This window comes from Aptenodytes forsteri, unplaced genomic scaffold, assembly GCF_000699145.1.
Source record: "Aptenodytes forsteri isolate BGI_AS27 unplaced genomic scaffold, ASM69914v1 Scaffold245, whole genome shotgun sequence".
In the NCBI taxonomy this organism is placed as follows: Eukaryota; Metazoa; Chordata; class Aves; order Sphenisciformes; family Spheniscidae; genus Aptenodytes; species Aptenodytes forsteri.
In genome coordinates, this window is record NW_008795686.1 from 657,580 (window position 1) to 676,157 (window position 18,578).

An 18,578-nucleotide genomic window follows, 5' to 3' on the forward strand; every position below is an offset into this window, starting at 1 on the left:
GACGCGGTCCAGGTACGCTCCCGGCGCCGCGAGGCAGGGCAGCGGGCGGGCCGCCCGCCCTCAGGGCAGCGCTCGGCTCTGAGGCGTTTCCTCCCTCGTCCCCAGCCGCTCTCTGGAGCGCCCCCTCGGGCCGCGGAGCCGAGCCTTGGCGGTGCCTCGTCGGGCCCGCTCTTCTCCCTCCTCGGGCCCGTCTCCGAGCCCCCGCGCTGCCGGGGACCGTCGCACCCTTTCGCCAGCACTCGCTAGGCCCAGGGCGGGAGAGGACGGGGCTGGGGTTGGGAAGAGCACGGCCCGCCGGCCCCAGGGCTGGTGCCCGGCCGCCGCCCTGTGCCAGCTCTGCGTGTGCTGTAGGGGAAGCCGGAGGAGGAGGATCAGGTCGCGGCTGGTCCTAGCCCTGGGATGACTAAAAGATAGCATGAAATGCGTTAGGCTGTGTGAGCTTTCCTTCACCCCTGTGGTTTAGCCATACCTTCCCAAAACTTCTGCTTTCTGCCCTGTGTTATAGCATATATCCCAACAAGTGACTTCTTTGTTTTACAACTTGCAAAGTCATTTGTGAGCCTCCGATTCTAAAGGTATGGCTGTAAAGTATATTTGCCAAGAGTAATGTTTGTCTGTAATCTGTTATGGAAATTGTCTGATGTGTTTGTTGTCCTTTGGAAAAATAAAGTTTTATATTGTTAAGTTTTTATAAAAGCTGTAATCATAAGGTAGACAGAAGTACAGTATAACGTCAGAAGAATCTTTTTCTGGCAAGGCTGCAATTAAGTATTCTCCACTCGCTGAAGCAGTTGGCACAGCTAGTAAACTGTTAAAGCATCTAGTGTTCTTTGATGTAAAGGTATAAAAGGATACTGGATTATGTGTGTCATGAGAGGTAACATTCTTAATCTTCTTACCATGTTTTCAGAGATACCGTCCAAGTGCTTACAGAAGGATATCTTATTCGATTCAAAGTCTGGGCAGGCTGCTAAACTTTTTTTTTTTTTTAACTGCCAAAGCCAAAGTGTCGGGTGGTCTATGGATGAATAAGGAATGAAAGCAGGAAGCAGTTGTCACAACTCGCCTGTCAAAATCAATTTACTAGGTAGGTAACAGTCCTGTGTACTGAGAGGGCTCCATATTGGGAGAAGTTTTATTTAATGGTAAAAGCATTTCTGCAAATGTTTAGCCCTTTTATGTTTACATAGCACTTCTCAGCCTGGAAAATGCTAAGGTAGTTTAATGCTGCTATACATATGCAGTTCTGAAGGTAGCCATATGTGTTGAGCAGTGTGATATACGAAAGCTTTGTAGCGTTTTGAGTGTGGGACATATTTTATACCTGAGAAGTCAACACAGACTTTTGGGAATGGGAGGGGGGCAAGTGCCATTGGCTTTCTGTGTCAGGGCAGATCAAACCAAATATCGTCCTCTAATCTTAAAGGCTTTCATGCATTTGTTGTTTACTGAGTCCTAAGCACAGCAGAGACTATGAAACAAAACTTATAATGCCAGATGTCTCCAGTTTTGGAGAAGAAACACAGAAAGGAATTAAAAGCCCTTGAAATGGATGGGAAGTATTACTGCAGTGGATTCTTGTTTGATCATTGTCGAAATGCTTAATTGTGGGTAGCTAAGAGAGCTGTCCTTTGAAGAAAAATGGAAAGATGGTGATTTATTTATCCCTCAAAGTTTAAATGCTGAAACTGTTGCTTTGGAAATGTGTAGTTTTACATTAATTATAATTAATAATTCCTTATAATTAATTATAAGGAATTTGGGTAATCCAGGTATGTTTGCATTGAATGTCTTGTTCAGTAAATAATTTAGATTAGCAGTGGGAGGAATGAAATTTGGCATCTCTCGAGATTTTTTTGCTTATAGCTCTCTATGAAAGCAGCAAATCACTAGGCTACCTCTAATTTCAGAATGCTTTTAATTAACTTTATTTTTATTTTAAATCTTAGTTTTTACACTCAGTTGTTTGGAAGGTAACATCCAGTCACAGATTATGGCTCATCGATTTTCAAAAGAAGAATTAGATGAGCAGTTTGAAGAGTTTCTGAAAGAGGTATGTTTCAGAGCAAAGTCACATCCCTTTTCCCTATTAAAATACGGGGGGGAAATTGAGTATGGAAGAATATGAAATGGAAGCTGCAGCTGTGCTTTTATCACATAATTCACGTAGCTGTTTTATGTGTGGGTCTTTGCAAGGTCTTCGCTTCATTGCAAGAGCCCTTTCTTCTTGATTTTTGTTTGTGTGTGTTACTTAGTAGCAGAAGCTTCAAATTGGTATATAATTGAAAATGAGATAAAAAGCTTTTCCTGTATGTAGGCATAAGCTATGTTTTACTGAATTCTATTTAAAAATTCTTGTATTAATCCTAACAAAATGAAGTATGTTGTAGTGATTAGAAAATTTTAGTTTGATTCCTTTTATTCCTCATGGTGCTTGATGATTTTGAGTACAGGCAAAATCATGCAAGTCTGTGGGTTATGACTTAAGCTAACAGTTATTGGACGTGGTCGAAATGCCCTAACTTGGTATGTTTTTTTCCACTACATATAGACCTGTAATTTCAGAATTTGCCCTCTGGTCTATCAGACGCACAGTGTGGTAACCCTAAGATACAAATACTGCATACATAAGGCCTTTACTAGATTCTATTGCTGTTTGTAAGTGTAGCTAATGATGGCAGAGAATATTCTTGGGGTCTCTGTTATATGTAACATACGCTTAAAGATGTAGAGGCTGTGCTACAATTTAATTACTTGTGAAAAATGTAGGTGCTAGATTCTATAAAAATTGCACTTTGTACTGTGTAGTAAAGATCTGTAGTAACCAGAGGCTTCTTTTTCAAGATTTTAGCTTTCCCAGGTAGGTCTGTAACTCTGCTTTGACCATGCAGCTTGCAAGGTGTTTTTACAGATATAGAATAAATGTAACTTCAGTGAGCATTACTAAATTGAGAGAATAGAAAACCAAAATGCCATCTGAAAATTAAGATTCACAAATAACTTAAAGGTAGCTTTTGGCCTTTAATTTGATGATGTAATTGAGTTAACATCCTTGAATTCACTGAAATTATTAATATTAGTAAAAATAGAAAATTAGGCTCTGCATTTCTGTCAAAAGTTCGTTACTTACTATTGTTATGAAGGGAGTTGCTCTGGGGAAGGGAAAGGAGGTTTATTCTTTTATTTATTTTGCGCATCTGACAAAGCTCTGCATATGATTGCTTCTAGTATTTTGTTCCTCATTTGACGTGCTCTTCTTGCTCCTCAGCTATTGCCCACATTGAGAATGCTTGAGTTAGAAACAAAACAAAATAGCTGTTTTGAATTATTCTAAGTGGTATTTGGCATGTTCCAGGGAACGTAACTTTTAACAACTCATGTCTTAATTGTTTTTTATCATTTCAAACTAAAACTATTTGTAAAGTGTTTAAACTTTCTTAAACGCATATACTGCCAATCCAGTCATTAAAAATATGTATTATGTTATGTTTTGCCAGCTAGATACAGACCCAAATAACAATGACATTATCTACTCTCTGTTACTTTATATGCTTGCATCTTCTGTTATGTCCCTCCCTTTGCTTTTGTTTTTCATAAAAAGTGTGCAGCCTTTTAATGTTAGAAAGATGAGAAACTGGTGTGCTCCATTGTTTGAAATCACTGTGTAGGTGATGTTTGTGTTGAGAGTATAACAGTGGAGGTGCGGGAATAGCAAAAACTGTTTCTTAGTAGTTTGAGGAAGACTTAATATTGTTGAAGCAAATCTTTCAGAGAAGAAATGGAGCAGGATGGTTTTTCCCTTTTAAATAACTCATCGTTAGTGCAACTGCCTTTGGGGGGAGGATTGTATGTATATTTGCGATTAAAACATACAAAGTTAAAGATTGTAGATACAGTTGGATGATGCAGGTCTAATATGAGGATTGAACTAAAGTCTTTTGGCATATGCACTATCAGTGAAGAGGATTTTCTAGGCTTTTATCATTATACAGAAGGACACACAAATGTCTGCCTGGTCACACTTAATTCCAACCCCTTGCCAGAATGGCCTGTTGTCATCCACAATTCTTCTCTTCCTCCTCCATTGTCTGTGTGCCTGTGATCCTTCCACTTCGCACCACCAGTGTCTTGCTTTAGCGTACTTCCCCTGTTGTCACTTTAATTTACGTATCATCTGTCATATTGGTATAGCTCCTGAGTTTTCTGAGTGTAGGCTGTGAAGTTCCTTGGGACATACAATGTGAGGAGCTCTTTCTAATACACAGTACTTCAATTAATTGCTTCCTTTGATGACACTTAAAGCAAAGCAAAGTTAGGAGAAAACAATTGTCTGCTTCTAGTCTTCTAGGTTGACTTTTGTTCTGCTTGATACTCGTGGACAGCTGAGAAGGAAGACTTTCAAAAGGAAAGGCTATACCATCTTTATTAGCAAATCTGTAGAATAGTACCTGGAAGAGTAACACTACACGTTAAACCCTGTTTGAAAAACATTTTTAATTTTTATTAAAAGATCAAATATATTAAAATATTATTTTGTGCTGAAAATATAATTTGGAGTAGACTTGTTTTATTGAAAAAGACTTGTCTCATGAAATAATGAGGACAACTGGTCATGAAAGTCTGAGTGGTTTAGATCCAATCCTGTATTACCTATCTACTTACTTAAGTTCCTTCATGTGTATAGGAGGTGGTAAGCTGATTATGTGCCATGTAGTTGTCCCAGTTCTTAAAACTGACTCTTCTGGCTTTTATTTAAGTTGAAATAAAACAACTGAGTGTGTGTGTGTCTGTGTGTGTCTGTGTTCCTGAAAGGCTGACAGCATGTTTTATAGAGGAGGGGAAGGAAGAAATCAGTGCCACTTACTGGCACTGAAAAGCCATTACTGGTCCAAAAAGTTGATTTCCCCCCCACCCCCCCCCCCCCCCAATAAAAAGCCATACTGGTCCAAAAAGTTGATTTCCCCCCCACCCCCCCCCCGCAAGGAAGAAACTGTAAATTTTTCTGCTGGGACAACTGACACGTTGGGAAATGGGAAATTTCTGCTGAGACAACTGACACGTTGGGAAAAATGCATTAGTATTTTTGTGTCAGCATTTCTTTCCCAGCTGCTGCAACTTTACTGTCTGCGGTTGACAAGATGGCTGGACATAGAAAGTTTCCAGAACTTGAGAACAACCTGTGGGAGTTTCAGTTTCTTTAGTTACAATACTCTAAGGAGTGCAAGCATCACGGAAGTTCTGCTTGCAGAGTAGAGGATACTGTTAGTCACAGAAGAAACAGCAAGCAGTAACAGAGCTTGCATCAAGCACCTGTCAGTACTTCTAGCTAGTAGGCAGCAGTCTGACCTTTGGGGACAATGGCAGTAGTACTTATGACTAGTGTAAGGAAGTTGTTATTTATGGGACATTTATTAAGAATGTAAAGCTGTTTTGTTCTATGTCACTGAGCCAACTTAAAGAAATTGCAATATATCCTGTTGTCTAGCAGTTTCATAATTTATTAAAATTGTGTTTTATTAAAGTGCAAGGCTCAGAGCACTTAAATTTTCTTTCTGAGACTGTATGACAGGCATTTAGTTTTCTCAAGTGCAACTGTAAGCTCTAAAGTTGTTATTGGTCAGAGATACTCATAAGAATATTATTTTCTTATAATTGTTTTTTTCTTAAATGGTAGTTTTGGATAATTGGCATTTGATTTATGGATGTTCTTGTTAGGCCCATATAAATTGAAGCGTTAGATATATAGTAAAGGTAGGCTTTTATGGTAGTGCTTTTTATGCAATAGGAATCAGGCAGTGGACCACAGATGCTTGCTTTAATGAAACATCCTCTTGTGTTTTACATATTAAGTACCCACAATCCTGTTGCCTCTAGTATTCTGTTTATAATATCACATTTACTTATTTGTGACTATTACAAAAGTGAAGCTTTTGAAATTTTCCCATATGATGCATTTCATATGTGAATTCTTTGTTTCTTACACTTTATGGCTTTTGCTAACTCTCTTCACTGTGTTCTATGAGACACTTTAGGACAATTGATTTCAACAAGTATGGCTAAAAAATTAGATAAAAATAAAAACTATGTACTCCCTTTAACCCCATGTTTACTGAATTTAAGCACAAAGAATACGTAACACATAAGGTTGCACAGAACTAGCTTAATTAATATATTTCCATGTTCAATGTCTGAACAGCTAATTGTGGCGCTGAGCCTGCTGTAAGCCACAAAGAGCTTTATTAAAGGAAAAGAGCAGAGATTAGTTTTTTTTTAAAAAAGCTGCATTAATTCAAAAAAAGTGCTGTTGTCTTATGAAGTGTCTGTAGGTCTTTTCCTTCCTGTTACCCTTCAGTAACTTAAATTCATAGGATGTTTATACTCATAGACTTTTTTTCTCCATTGATTTAAGCCATCAGTCAAAATCAGCATGGATGACTAACACATATGAAAGCTTAATACACAGAGTTGGGTAGGAATGGCTCTGGCATTTCTATTAATTTCCATGAACACAAAGTATAAAATTAATTTCTGAAATCTGATTTGCTGGGAGCTAGAATGTTGCTTGTGAAGGTTTATTTTTAGAATATTAATAATGTTGTTCATGTACAAAGCAAGGCCAAGGAAAAACTGTTTCTGCTCTACTTCATTATCTTCAGGGGTGTAATCAGGATTTTGGTTCTTATATGTTGTAACTAATTGAAAAAGAACTGATTATGCTGTTCATTTGAACATATACTCTAGTAAGCAGTTAACTTTTAACATATCCAAATTCTGTCAGTGGGGTTATTATGATATGCAGTATTATGCGACATGAATATAGTTATTGTTCTTAATCAACTTTGTTATGCAGACACAAAAAAAGCAGACAGTGGGGAGTAAAGAGAGGCATCTGAACTCAGAAGTCCAGAATTGAGTGGCTGAAAGACGGTTAAAAAATGTGAAAATGTAAAAGCTGTCTTTAATCTTGTATGCAATTGACTCAGTCTCTTTCAGATGATTCACTTGGAAATTCAAAGAAAAAATCCAGCATTCTTGAGACATTGGGACAGCCCAGGAAAAAAGAAACTAAGAAAAAGGATTCAGTGCCATGGTGGATATCTGAGGAAGATTCGGATGATGGTGGTAAATAATGTAGTTTTGCAATTTTTTGGCCACAGGAGGTCAGGCTAGTTCTTTCTTATGCTTCATATAGGCCTCGTTTCAGATTAAGTTGATGCCACTCAAGTGCTTTAGAACATTACAATGCAAGTTTGTAAAGTATAAAACTCAAATGTAATCGTATTTTTTTGAAAGGGATCGTATTCAAGCTGTAAGCAAGCTTTCTGCTGTTTTTTCTGTAGCTTTCAAGTTATTAAAACTTGTAAAGAGTAAATACATTATAAATAGTAAGAAAATCAGAAAAACATAACTTATGAATTCTGCTGAGATATTTGTAGGTGTGTTTTGTAACCAACCTGTTCCTTATACTGACCTTTTATAGATTTCTGTTTTCAAAACTGAGAGTCAAAAAAACAATTTGTATAATATTATGCTAATTGCAACATTATAATAGGTTGGGGAAGCACATAAAAGCTTTTCAACAGCAGCTGATTCAAAGACGTATGTCTGTCAGTATTCTCAACGTTTCCCTTGCTGAGAACCATGGCTCAAGGGGAAAAGGGCTGTGATGACATGATTGCTAGTTCAGTATTGACTTGGTCATGTAGTTCTGGAAGAAAATATATTATTGTTTGCAAGCTTTCCACCTCTAGTTTTCCATTTCTTCGTTGTTTTCTTACTGGGTAGTAAAGCCTATGAGTAGTTAGTTTCCACAGGGTGTTTGCCTCTTGTTCTTGTAGTAATTGGTGGCTTATTTTCATGATTTGTATAACTTACAACTGGAGCTTAACAGAAAGTTCCAGAAATCAGTTTTTCATATGACAGAGTTAAGATACTGCTGGTAGTCTCAGATTTTAAGCATAGCTCTGTGCTGTCAGTGCTGTCATAGTCAGGAGCCAAATCTTAGTCAGCAGTTGTGCCATTTAGGCATAACCCTAATAGGTGTTGTCTGGACTGCTTATCTGTCTCTGGCCTTTTAAGATGTTGCTGGAAAACTCGGATGGATATGAGAGAGTTCCTATCAGGCAGTGCAACTATATGTCGGGTAGTTATGAGATATTATGATTTCCTTACAGCTTTTCAAAAAAACAGAAAGACAGAGTGTTCTTGCTGGGCAAAGTGTGAAAATTAAGCAGTTAGCATGACCTCATTTTTCGACATACTATCAAAGAAAATTTTCTGGGGACTTTAGAGGTTCGGCATTCTTCCATGTTTTTTCTGAGACACTTGAGGCAACCCAAAAAGCACTTTGATGTTTCTCATGCTACTTCAACCAAAAAACACTGGAATAGGTACTTAAAGGGCAGGGTAATTACAAGTTTTAGAGAACGGTGCTTGTATGGGTTAAGTACAATGCAAAGCAGAATCGGAAGAAATAATGTGATCATATCAAGTTGTTCCCATCCAAACCAATTCTACCACTTTTATTTTTTAAATTAAGAATCTCTTATCAGCTCTGTAGTTTAAATAGAGGTAAAACTATTAGAACTGAAAAATGCTTGATCTGCAGTTTATTGACGTATAAAATAAAAACAGAGTTCTGATAAACTTTTTAAGGTCTCTTTTAAAAAAAGCTTCTCCTTTAACAGGAAAACATTCAGAAGGTGAGCCTACCCAGTTTTGCCAGTATGGAATCCATTTACTTGCGAAAGAAGCTAGCCTGTTCATATTCATACTCTTCATGATGAGGGGCTGGATTTTTTCACGGAGAGTTGAAAGTAATCTGTGTGTTACGCTTTTTGAATCAAAGGTCCAACATGTCTTGACAGTTGGACATAACAGAATTGAGAGTACAAGAGTAGTATGGTGCTCAGATGTATTAATAATGGATTATTATTAATAATATAAGTTACTGCACAGGATGACTGAGAAGAAGATGATTTAGACTTTTAGCTTTTTGTAAGGTTATTAAATGTGCCCTAAATAGCAAAATAATTGTCCCGCTTAAAAAAATAATAATATTGCTGTGATGATAACAAATATGAAAATAAGCTGAATTTATTTCTCAAAAGGGTAAGGCTGGCATTCTTTGAAATTCTGTGGAGATTCTTGTGTATTCTCCTAGGCTTGAATCTTCACGTTGGTTGCAGATAGGACTCTTATTGACAGGCTGTCAGCTAATAGAATTATTTTTGAAGTGTTTTGTCAACATGAATCAAACTTATGTAAATGTACAAATCTTGCCTCCACCCCCAGTGTGGCACTGCATTACAAATATGTGCTTCATATGTATGAGCTGATGTGTTTGGGTGGCACTGCATAGAAATACTGTTATATTAACAAAGTACAGTCTGGCTAATTAGCTTGAGTAACACACTGAGCTGATAAGTTGTTTCCAATTTCAGGTTTTCATTTTGAGTTACTTCAGTATCTATATCATGCTTTCTTAAAAGATGCAAGACAGATGTCTGGAAGACAAAATATATGCTATGTATTTATTTATTGTCTGGTTGTTTTTTCCATGGCGTCTTATTGCAGAAGTACCAGGAAACAGGTGGAGATTTAAACTAATAGCCTGTTTTCACTTGGTTTTGTAGATTAATGGTAAGCAGCGTAGACTATTTCTGTTCATTTGGCTGAGCAGTATAAAGTACGTTTTAAAATAACTCGTTATTCTAGGCACGTTTGAACTCTTTGTTCTTCAGCTTTAAACTGAAATGTGCAAATTATCATTCAAGATAGTCTTCCATATTTGCCAGGTTAAAGACATACCTCTAACTAATGTCCTTTCTACTTGCTTTTGTCGTTTAAGTGATAAAAAGAAATTGGATAATAAGAATTCCTGCCCTGTCTTGCTTGCCTGTCTGTTCTTGCTGTTTGTCTTACTTTTCAAGATTTTCAAACAAGATTTGTTAAACTGAGAAAAGAGAAGAAACTGATGGAAAGCCATGCTGAAATAGTGGAAAATAGTGAACAAAAGAGTCCCCATTCAGATTCCCAGCCTGGTATTTGATTAAATGTGTTTTGTTAAATTTATTCAATATCAGCCTTGTATTACTAGTGCGTTTCATGTAGAAAATCCCTTGCGAATTGTCCATTTGACCATAGAGTTCTCACTGAAAGCAAGCTGCCACTTACTTCATTTGTCATTTCCAGAAGAAACTTAATAACTATGTGAACTGCTGCTGAATTGTCATTACACCATACATCACTACCTATAGTGATGTAGGAGGACAGACAGTATTGAATGTTAGCCAACGGGGGGGGGGGGGGGGGAAAAACCTTTTAAAAAGAATACCTTTGCAAATCTAAACAAAGGTCAGCATGTTTAGTAAACAGAAAACCTCTTACACTTCCTGTATTTCATACTCAAGAAATATTAATATTCACTGTTCTACTTGTTTAATTTCAAAGACTCCAGTCAGAGAAGCATTCTATTTATTTTCTATTGATGTGACTCTTTTCCCTCTGCTGACCTGTAGGCTGCTCTGTGAATGCCGTCCCTGGAATGGAAGCAGGACAGTTGGTGTAATAATGACAAACTAAGTTGTTTAATCTACAAGATTATTTTAGTCAATGTAACTTCAGATTCAGCCTTTTATGTGAAGTCACTTTTTATGCTTTCTGAAGAGGAACTCCAAAGAATAATTGAGTTATAAACGTTGATCCATGGAATAATTTTGTGTAAATGACAATAGCAATTAACTTGTATGTACTAGTTTAAACGTGGCTTTGGTGTTAAATTCAAGCAAATCAATAATATTTTGGAGAGCCATGACAAAGAAATATTTGGCACTTGGTCTTTAGATTGTGTGGGTGATTAGATCGTGATCATCATCTATGTAGCCTATAGAACATTTCCCTGTGTTAGCTTTCTAGAGTGTATGTGCTGCCCTGTTTTCATAAGCCTCATTTGCATAGAATAGCTATAAAGCATCTCGGTCTGGGAGATAAACAGTAAAACTGAATCTATTTCTTGAATTAGGCTTAATATTTGAAATATGAGCAATAGGAGGAGTTTGGCAGTTATTTCAAATTACTGTTTTAAAAGGCATCAGATGTTTGCTTTATTTACAGCAGGAGGCATGCTGTCAACACTTTCAGTTTCCCAGTACATGTGGGAGAATATAAATCTAGAGAAGTCATGTGTCACCAATGGACTTGGACATCAGTTGAGGGAATAAAGGACCCGTGCATTGTATCAGAATGGATTTCATACCGTTCCTCTTTTCGCATTGCACCTGCCGTATGCTCACCAGCTTCCTTTACTCATCTTGGATGTTTCTGAGTTGTGTTAGCTTCTGGTCACATCTCCCCATAGTCCTGTTTCTAGATAGCACAAGTATTTGGCCTGATCCCCTAGACTACTCTTGTTCTCTCTTGTGTCAAGGTAAATTCAAAAAACCTGTAACTAAGAGTTTTCTCTGAATTAGCCAATTCAGAAGCCCCCCTCCACCCTGACAATTTGAACAAGGAAAAGTCTAATATAGTGCATCTGGCTAGTCTAAGGTATATAAACTGTGTAGTGTGGCTATCATCTAAGCGTCATGAGAGAGCACAGTTTTCAGCATAGGTACTGTTATCTAAAACTTAATTCTACTGATGTGAATGGAAGGCGTTTGGTTGTATTTGCTTCAAAGCAAGTCCTCACAATGGTTTGATCAAACAACATGCAGTTCTTGTACCTGACAGTGATAAAGACAGTAGTAATTCACATTTATGTACCTATGTTTTTCTGCTTTTCTTTGAACCGATCTAGATGCTTTCTTTCAAAACTTGTAGTACAAAATTTCTTTTATTGATGAAGTAGTTTTACTAGTTTTCTTTGTTTTCAGGTAATATATTGAGCTCCTAGAACAGTGTATTTGAATGCAAGGTATACATGGAGCAAGAAGGAATTTGTCTTTTTTAAAATACAAAAGAGGAAAAAAAGAGTTTTATTCTCAGAAGTTATAAGTATTAACTTTATTTTTTAGTTATAGCTAAAAAATTGTAGATAATTCAATCTACAAGAAATTGAACTGCATTACTTTTTCAGAAAAAAGAGTTTATTCTCAGAAGTTATAAGTATTAACTTTATTTTTTAGTTATAGCTAAAAAATTGTAGATAATTCAATCTACAAGAAATTGAACTGCATTACTTTTTCAGAAGTGGCAATTTGAATTCTCACATCTTACTTTTCTCTTTATTCCCTGTCCATTATGTATAAAAATTTATAAATATTTGTGTACACTTAAAAGTAGTTCCCCCTAAACCTTCTTCCAGTGCATCTCGCAGCAAGGCTTTGTCTAAATTCAAGATGCTGGAAAAATTTCATAAGGACAAGAAAGATTTGTACTTAAACAAAGAAGAAGGAAGCCTCACTTCTGACAGTCCAGACAATTCTGAGGGTAACAAATTTGTTGTGTTTCATATGATATTAAAAAGCTAAAATGGCTCGATTTCTGACAGTCCTGGTCAGATTAAGGAGAAAAGAAGTTACTTTTTAAATAGATGTTTGTCATTGTCTGTAGGTTTGAGTCCTTTGTATTTATGTTTTTAAACTTTTCTCTGCAAGTGTGCTGGTTAGAAATATTTTTCTAAGTGAAACTCAGGTTCTTATTTTAAATAATTTCAAGTGGCAGGACTTTAAAAAAGAATACTGTATATCATTAGCCTTACAAAATATTGCGTGTGAAGATATGGGTAGTGAAATCTTTGGAGTTCAAGAAAACTTCTGCTTCAAGAAGTTTTTATGAAAAAGTAACAAATACCCCCCAAAAAAATAAATCACTCTTTCAAGCCCCACAGAAAACAGTAGGACTGTTCAAACAGCCAAAAAACAGTGAAAAGAGACTTTGAAATCCATCCAAGTTGATATTTTTTCCAAGTTTGATAAGTTTCTCCGAGTTCAGATTATGTAGGGCTAATAAAAAGACATTTTTGCCTTCATTAGCAACAGTAGTATCTCCTGTAATCTGGGGTATGTGTCTGGGAATTGGGGGTGGCCGAGTTGCAAAACTGAATGGCTGCAAAACAGTGTTTGATTTTCAGATTATTATGGGAGATGCTTTTTTAAAAAAGCTCTGGTCTGGTTTGAACTAGCAAAATACTTAAAAATATGAGATAGCTTCCATAAATCCCATGAAGCCTTCAAGATCAATGTAAGTCTATTCAGAAAGTTCATTGAGTTTGAGATGATTTAAATAAAACAACTCAGGAAAATGTTTTTCTCTAAAATTTTGTTCTGTTAAACATTCTAATTATCTTTTTACTGAAGTATATTCCCATCTCCTTTCTTGTAAATCTTACATAGGAGGGCAGTGACAGTTTATCTTTCATTCTACTAACATATTGAAAAATAGGGTGTTGGAGGTCTGCTGAGATTGTGGCTAACCTAAAGGTCTGCAAAAAACTTGTGACCCAGCTGCAAACAAACTCCTGTTTGCTGTCTTGATAACTAGAATAGAGCGGCATCTGGGTAAATTACTTTAAATTGCTGCATTTCGCTACGAGAGAAATGGACTATTCATGCTTTTTCACTTCTGTTCAGCACTTTGAGCTTTCCATTTTATACTTTTCAATGTTGTAGCAAAATGTATTTATTTAGGCATTAACTTTGTATACATGTGGAGCTTGACCTTTAGTCGAGGTCTCTGACATTTATTTGTTGCATGCAAGGCAAGTCAGTCAGAGCTCTGAATCGGGGACGGAACTGAAGGTAGATACAGGAATGTGGAAGTCATTTCCAAGATGTAGAATCTTACGCACTTAGCCTCCCAATAAAATGTGCAAGGGGACTTTGTCATTGCAAGTCAAGAAAAAAAACTATTCTACTTCTTAACCAGGAGGCTTTTACAATCAGAATGCACGTGTTAAGGGCTGCCCAGTAGGGAAGGAAAAGATGTTCAGACTCTTACTTTCCCCACCTCGCCTCGCCCTGGGTACATTTTCAGTACTGAATGGAGAGGATTCTCCATTGTCATGATATAAGCAAATAAGGCATTTCTTAAAAGGAACTTGGTTGAACCTGTATAGAGGACAGACTAACAGCCCAGAGCTGAAGCACTTGATCAGCACGTGGAAGACTGGTTTAGTGTTCTTGATCTGAAGGGTTATTGTTGTACGCATCTCTTGCAGTCTCCTGCCAGCAGGAAATGAGCTGTTGTCAGTGCCTTCACCCCTCTGGTATGTTCAGTACAAGGACACAGCTACAGTCTAAACATCATTTGGCCAGACAGAACAAAAAATTCTGAGTTTATTTTACCAACTGGAGATTCATGTTGGCAAAGATGGACATGGTTTCTGTTCCCTTCTGTGAGAACCGTTAAATCATTTCATAGGTCATTGGATAAAATGCATAAGCAGCTTTTCTCCTAGCCCTTCTCCTAAGAGAACCTCTAAAGGATCTAAGTATAAATGCGTGTGTTTTAGGGGCAGGCAGAAGGGACTTGGTACTGCTTTTTAACTAGTAATGTACTGCAGTATTTGGCTTTTAGTTTTCCATAAGGAAGCAGATAAGGCAGCATTCTGTCTGAGAGCAGAATTCACACATAAAGTTGGTAAGGTGATGTTGAACCCTCACAACAATGAAATTACAGTAAGGAGAGCAACTGCATGTTGTAGTTGCATAAACATACAGAATGGAAGAACTGGGTGTGCCTCAGTGACCTTTAAGTAACTTTGGTGACTATTTTTTTCCTTAAAGCATTTAATTTGTAACAAATGAAAAGGAGCTGCTGGGCCAATGGCTACAATTTTCAAAAGTCTGTGGGTAGTAGATCAAACAAAATTAATAGGCTTCTAACAAAGAAATGTTAATGTCTGTACAGGGTTTGTGTGTGTGATTGTCCTCCATAAGGAACGTTACAGTAAGTCAGTTTTTACAGTTGTTATATTTGCCCCATGCTGAACTATAGGTTTGGGTGCAAATATGAAGGATGGGAAGAAAATGTATATAATAGACTAATTAATTGTAATTAAACAAGATTTACTTATCTTGTAACAGAAACTGAAGTTAGATGAATGTGATTTGTGAGACTGGGTATCTTTGCAGTTACAACATGAGCTTAAAATTGGTGGTTCTGGAAGATGACTAAAAGACTGAAGTGTCATACAAACAGTTTTTAGATGATAGTGAAGAATATTGCAACTTTTTTCCTAGGAATGTGTGGAGCCAATGGAAGCTTTGTGAAGATACAGAACACTTCACAACCTATGGGGGAAACTGAGGAGAATATGCATGTGGAAAAGGTGCAGCTTCAGAAAAGTAATGGGGTTGCTGTCTCCTTAAGTAGAGACAGCCTGGAGACAAATGGTGAGAACTGAGAGTGCAGCCATTTCATGAAGTTGGCTAGATCTAAATAAACTATTATTACAAACTGTTTCCCTTAATTCGTTGCAAGTCAGGATTCTTCACTTCTGTCAGCTGCATCTCGTGAGCTGAAGGCTCCTGGTAGTAGCTTGTGATTATTTGATACTGTTAATATTTTGTGAGTCTGTCTATAATTGTTGTTAACTATTATGACTATTGTATGTGGACATACAGCACAGACACAATTAGTTTATTCTTTGTTTTGAAACTTAGATTCAGTTTTAGCTTCTGGGCCTAATCAAAGTTTCGTGGGAGTTGGATTGGATACCTTGGAAGAACAAGAAGAAAAAGATATCTTCTTTGCCAAACTCGAACAAGAAGCTTCCTCTACTATTGATTATTCAAGATTAAATAAAGAGCTGGATTCCAATGATTCTGTATTACCAGCACCATTTGTACGGTAATTTAGAGGGAAGAAAAGTTGTGGACTGTATTAGTGGGCACATGTGACTTGGGTATCTGAATACCACAGCCGCTCAGATTTTGTGGGACAAGATCCTGTATGATTTCAGTCAGTTTTTCATTTGTTTGTTGTCATTTGTTTGGTTTAGGGTTTGTTGGTTTTTGGGTTTTTTGGAAGACAAGGACACAAGTGAGCTTAATAAATAAAAGAAAGGAATAAGGTGAGAGCATGACTTGGTGATGAGCGGACATAGCTACGCAGTCTTGTGCATAACTCAATAGTTACAAGTCGATTTAACATTCTTAACTGTAAGATGTAACTAAATGAAAAGTTAACAACTGATAATAACAAGGAAGTAGATCAGGAAAGATTCTGTGTCCCCTTAGACATGATGTTACAAATGAATCTAAAGGAAAGATACAAAATCTTCATAGATTAGGGCAATCCATATATAATCAGTTACATGAAAATAAGTTCAAACATACGTGAGAGAAATGGATGAAGGGGCAATTCAGGCTGCTGTTGCTAAAAATGCTGAGTGCAAAGGAAGCTTCCAATATGAAAACAGTTGGAGGGTCAGAATTCTGGAGAGTTTTAGGTAAGGACAAAACTTTAACTTTACAGGAAAAGGGGAAAGAAAGGAGATATTTTTGTTTGTTTGTTTGTGCAGAATAAGAAGGTCAGAACAGAAAGCAAACCTGATGATAAAAACTTTGAGAAGCTAATGTAGATGTTGGAGGGAATCCAGAAAGGGAGTGATTTTAAAAGTTAGATTGAGAATTTTAACTATGGACAGTTGTAAAAACTTAAATATTTATTTTAATAATTGCTGACATTTATCCACCTTTCTTACCTATGATTTGATATGATGGACAAATTCAGGTTTTTAATTTTATTGCTAATTGTAAGAGGTATTAAAGTTTGGAATTAGAGGAAAAAAAACCCATATATTTACTTGCTGTCCAAGAAGAGAGTAAAATTTTCATTTTGTTTCTCAGAAATGAAAAAACTGAAAAAGGAGAAGAGGAATCCATGCATGAAGAGAAATCTGGTAATACAATCTTTCTAAATCATTAATTTGATGATTTTTTTTTTTCCCCTGTGTATACACTAATTGTGAGAACAACAGAAATGAAAGCTGTGGATTAGGGCTCCAGTTCAAATGCAAAGTCTTCAGAAAACATCACAGCAGGGTGTCAGAGGATAGCGTAGGATCTTCATGTTTGTAGTGGGATGTAATTTAAAGATCTGGAAAGAGGAAATTGTACTACAGTCTCATAGCTTGTTCTATACTCGGTGTTGCCTTTGGAGCTAGTCAGAAAACTTGACTCTTTCTAGGTTTCAGATTTACAAGACAGTCCAGCATCCTCACTGAACTTTTTTGTTCTGAGTAGTATGTAAACCAGTTGACTTCTGTTCCCATATCACCCTGACCATTGTGGGTAAAGCTTTTATTTATTTGAAAGCTAATGTAATTTTCATATTAATGATTTGCATTTACCTGTAGTTCTCGCATCGGCCTTTTAGTCTGCCTTTGCATTATGACTATACAGCTGGTGTTCAGACAAGGGGTTTCAGGCGTTGGCTTTTGGTTTGTGCTTTTTTGTTTTGAAGTGGATTTTTAATCTATTGTGACCGATGTCTAAAAGAAAAACAGCAAAAAAACCCCAAGCAACTGTCGATCAAAAACTGAAGAAAAAATGACCCTGATGTTGAAATACATCTTAATGTTTGAGTTAGTCCAGTGTCTTCACTGTCATCTGTATTTTTGTACTGTCTTTTCATACCCGAGTTTAATCTCTGTAATCTGCAGTATTACTCTTACCTGATCTTTTTCCCAAATTTCCATGCTACACTCCTTCCATCTTGCTTATTTGTCTTTCACTTGTCATCTCTCTTTGTTTCAGTCTTCGTTGCTAACATATGATAAGAGTGTATTCCTGTAATTTAATCAACAGATTGCATTTTCAAATTCATATACTTAGCTGAACTGTTGAGAGGTCCTGTTGTCAGGCTTGAATTTCCCAAACATAAAGAGGCTGTATTTTGTAAACTTTAATCACAGGAAATCTTTTCTCCTTGCAAGTTTGATTACTCTGTAAATTGCAAGAGATCATGATAGTTGTAGCAGAAATGCTACAACAATTTGGTAGCCTTTTTCTGAACAAAAGAGTTGAAATTACTTGATTGTTACAGTTAGTTTTATGAAATTGATGCTTATGATTTTTAGGAAAGCAGTTTCTATGGAATACCTGGAATGACCAATCTGTGTGTTATGCGTGGTTTGGTTTAGTCTTTGTCAAAGTTCTATTTCATGAAATAGCAAACAAAATAGTGGATAATACGTGTGCAGGAATAGTATAAGGCACTGTGTATGTCTTAAGTCAGTATGAGAAAGCTATTTTCAGCTGATCAGACTTCTCAGGGTCCAAAACCAAAGAGAATGCTGAAATAGCGACTTTTCATTGAATAGTTTTTGCATATGAGTTAGACTGTGTGTCAGTTGTATTGGTGACAAAACACAGAAAGAACACATTATAAACCAGCGTTTTGCAATGCTTCTAGATTTAAGCGTGACAGATAATGCAGAAACTGAAGCCTGTAACCACAGGAGCTGAGTGGGGGAGATACGGCAACAGGGAAACAGAGCTTGTGGAAGGATCTAGGTAACTGAAGGAAAATCATTTGGCTTGTGTTGTGGTTTAACCCGGCAGGCAGCTAAACACCACAAAGCCGTCTGCTCACTCCCCCACCCCCAGTGGGATGGGGGAGAGAATTGGGGG

The 18,578-nt window shown here is 36.9% G+C and overlaps 1 protein-coding gene across 1 annotated transcript in view; it reads left to right on the top strand.

Moving 5' to 3' along the window:
• The window catches only part of CEP162 (centrosomal protein 162), a 47,198-nt gene continuing 28,620 nt past the window's right edge, over positions 1-18,578 (top strand). Inside the window, exons 1-7 of the mRNA XM_009282702.1 lie at positions 1-12; positions 911-1,087; positions 1,950-2,053; positions 6,984-7,122; positions 15,183-15,335; positions 15,606-15,792; positions 16,794-16,846. Coding sequence (XP_009280977.1) covers positions 1,036-1,087; positions 1,950-2,053; positions 6,984-7,122; positions 15,183-15,335; positions 15,606-15,792; positions 16,794-16,846 — 688 coding nt within the window. The 5' untranslated portion in view covers positions 1-12; positions 911-1,035. The remainder of the gene's footprint in view (positions 13-910; positions 1,088-1,949; positions 2,054-6,983; positions 7,123-15,182; positions 15,336-15,605; positions 15,793-16,793; positions 16,847-18,578) is intronic.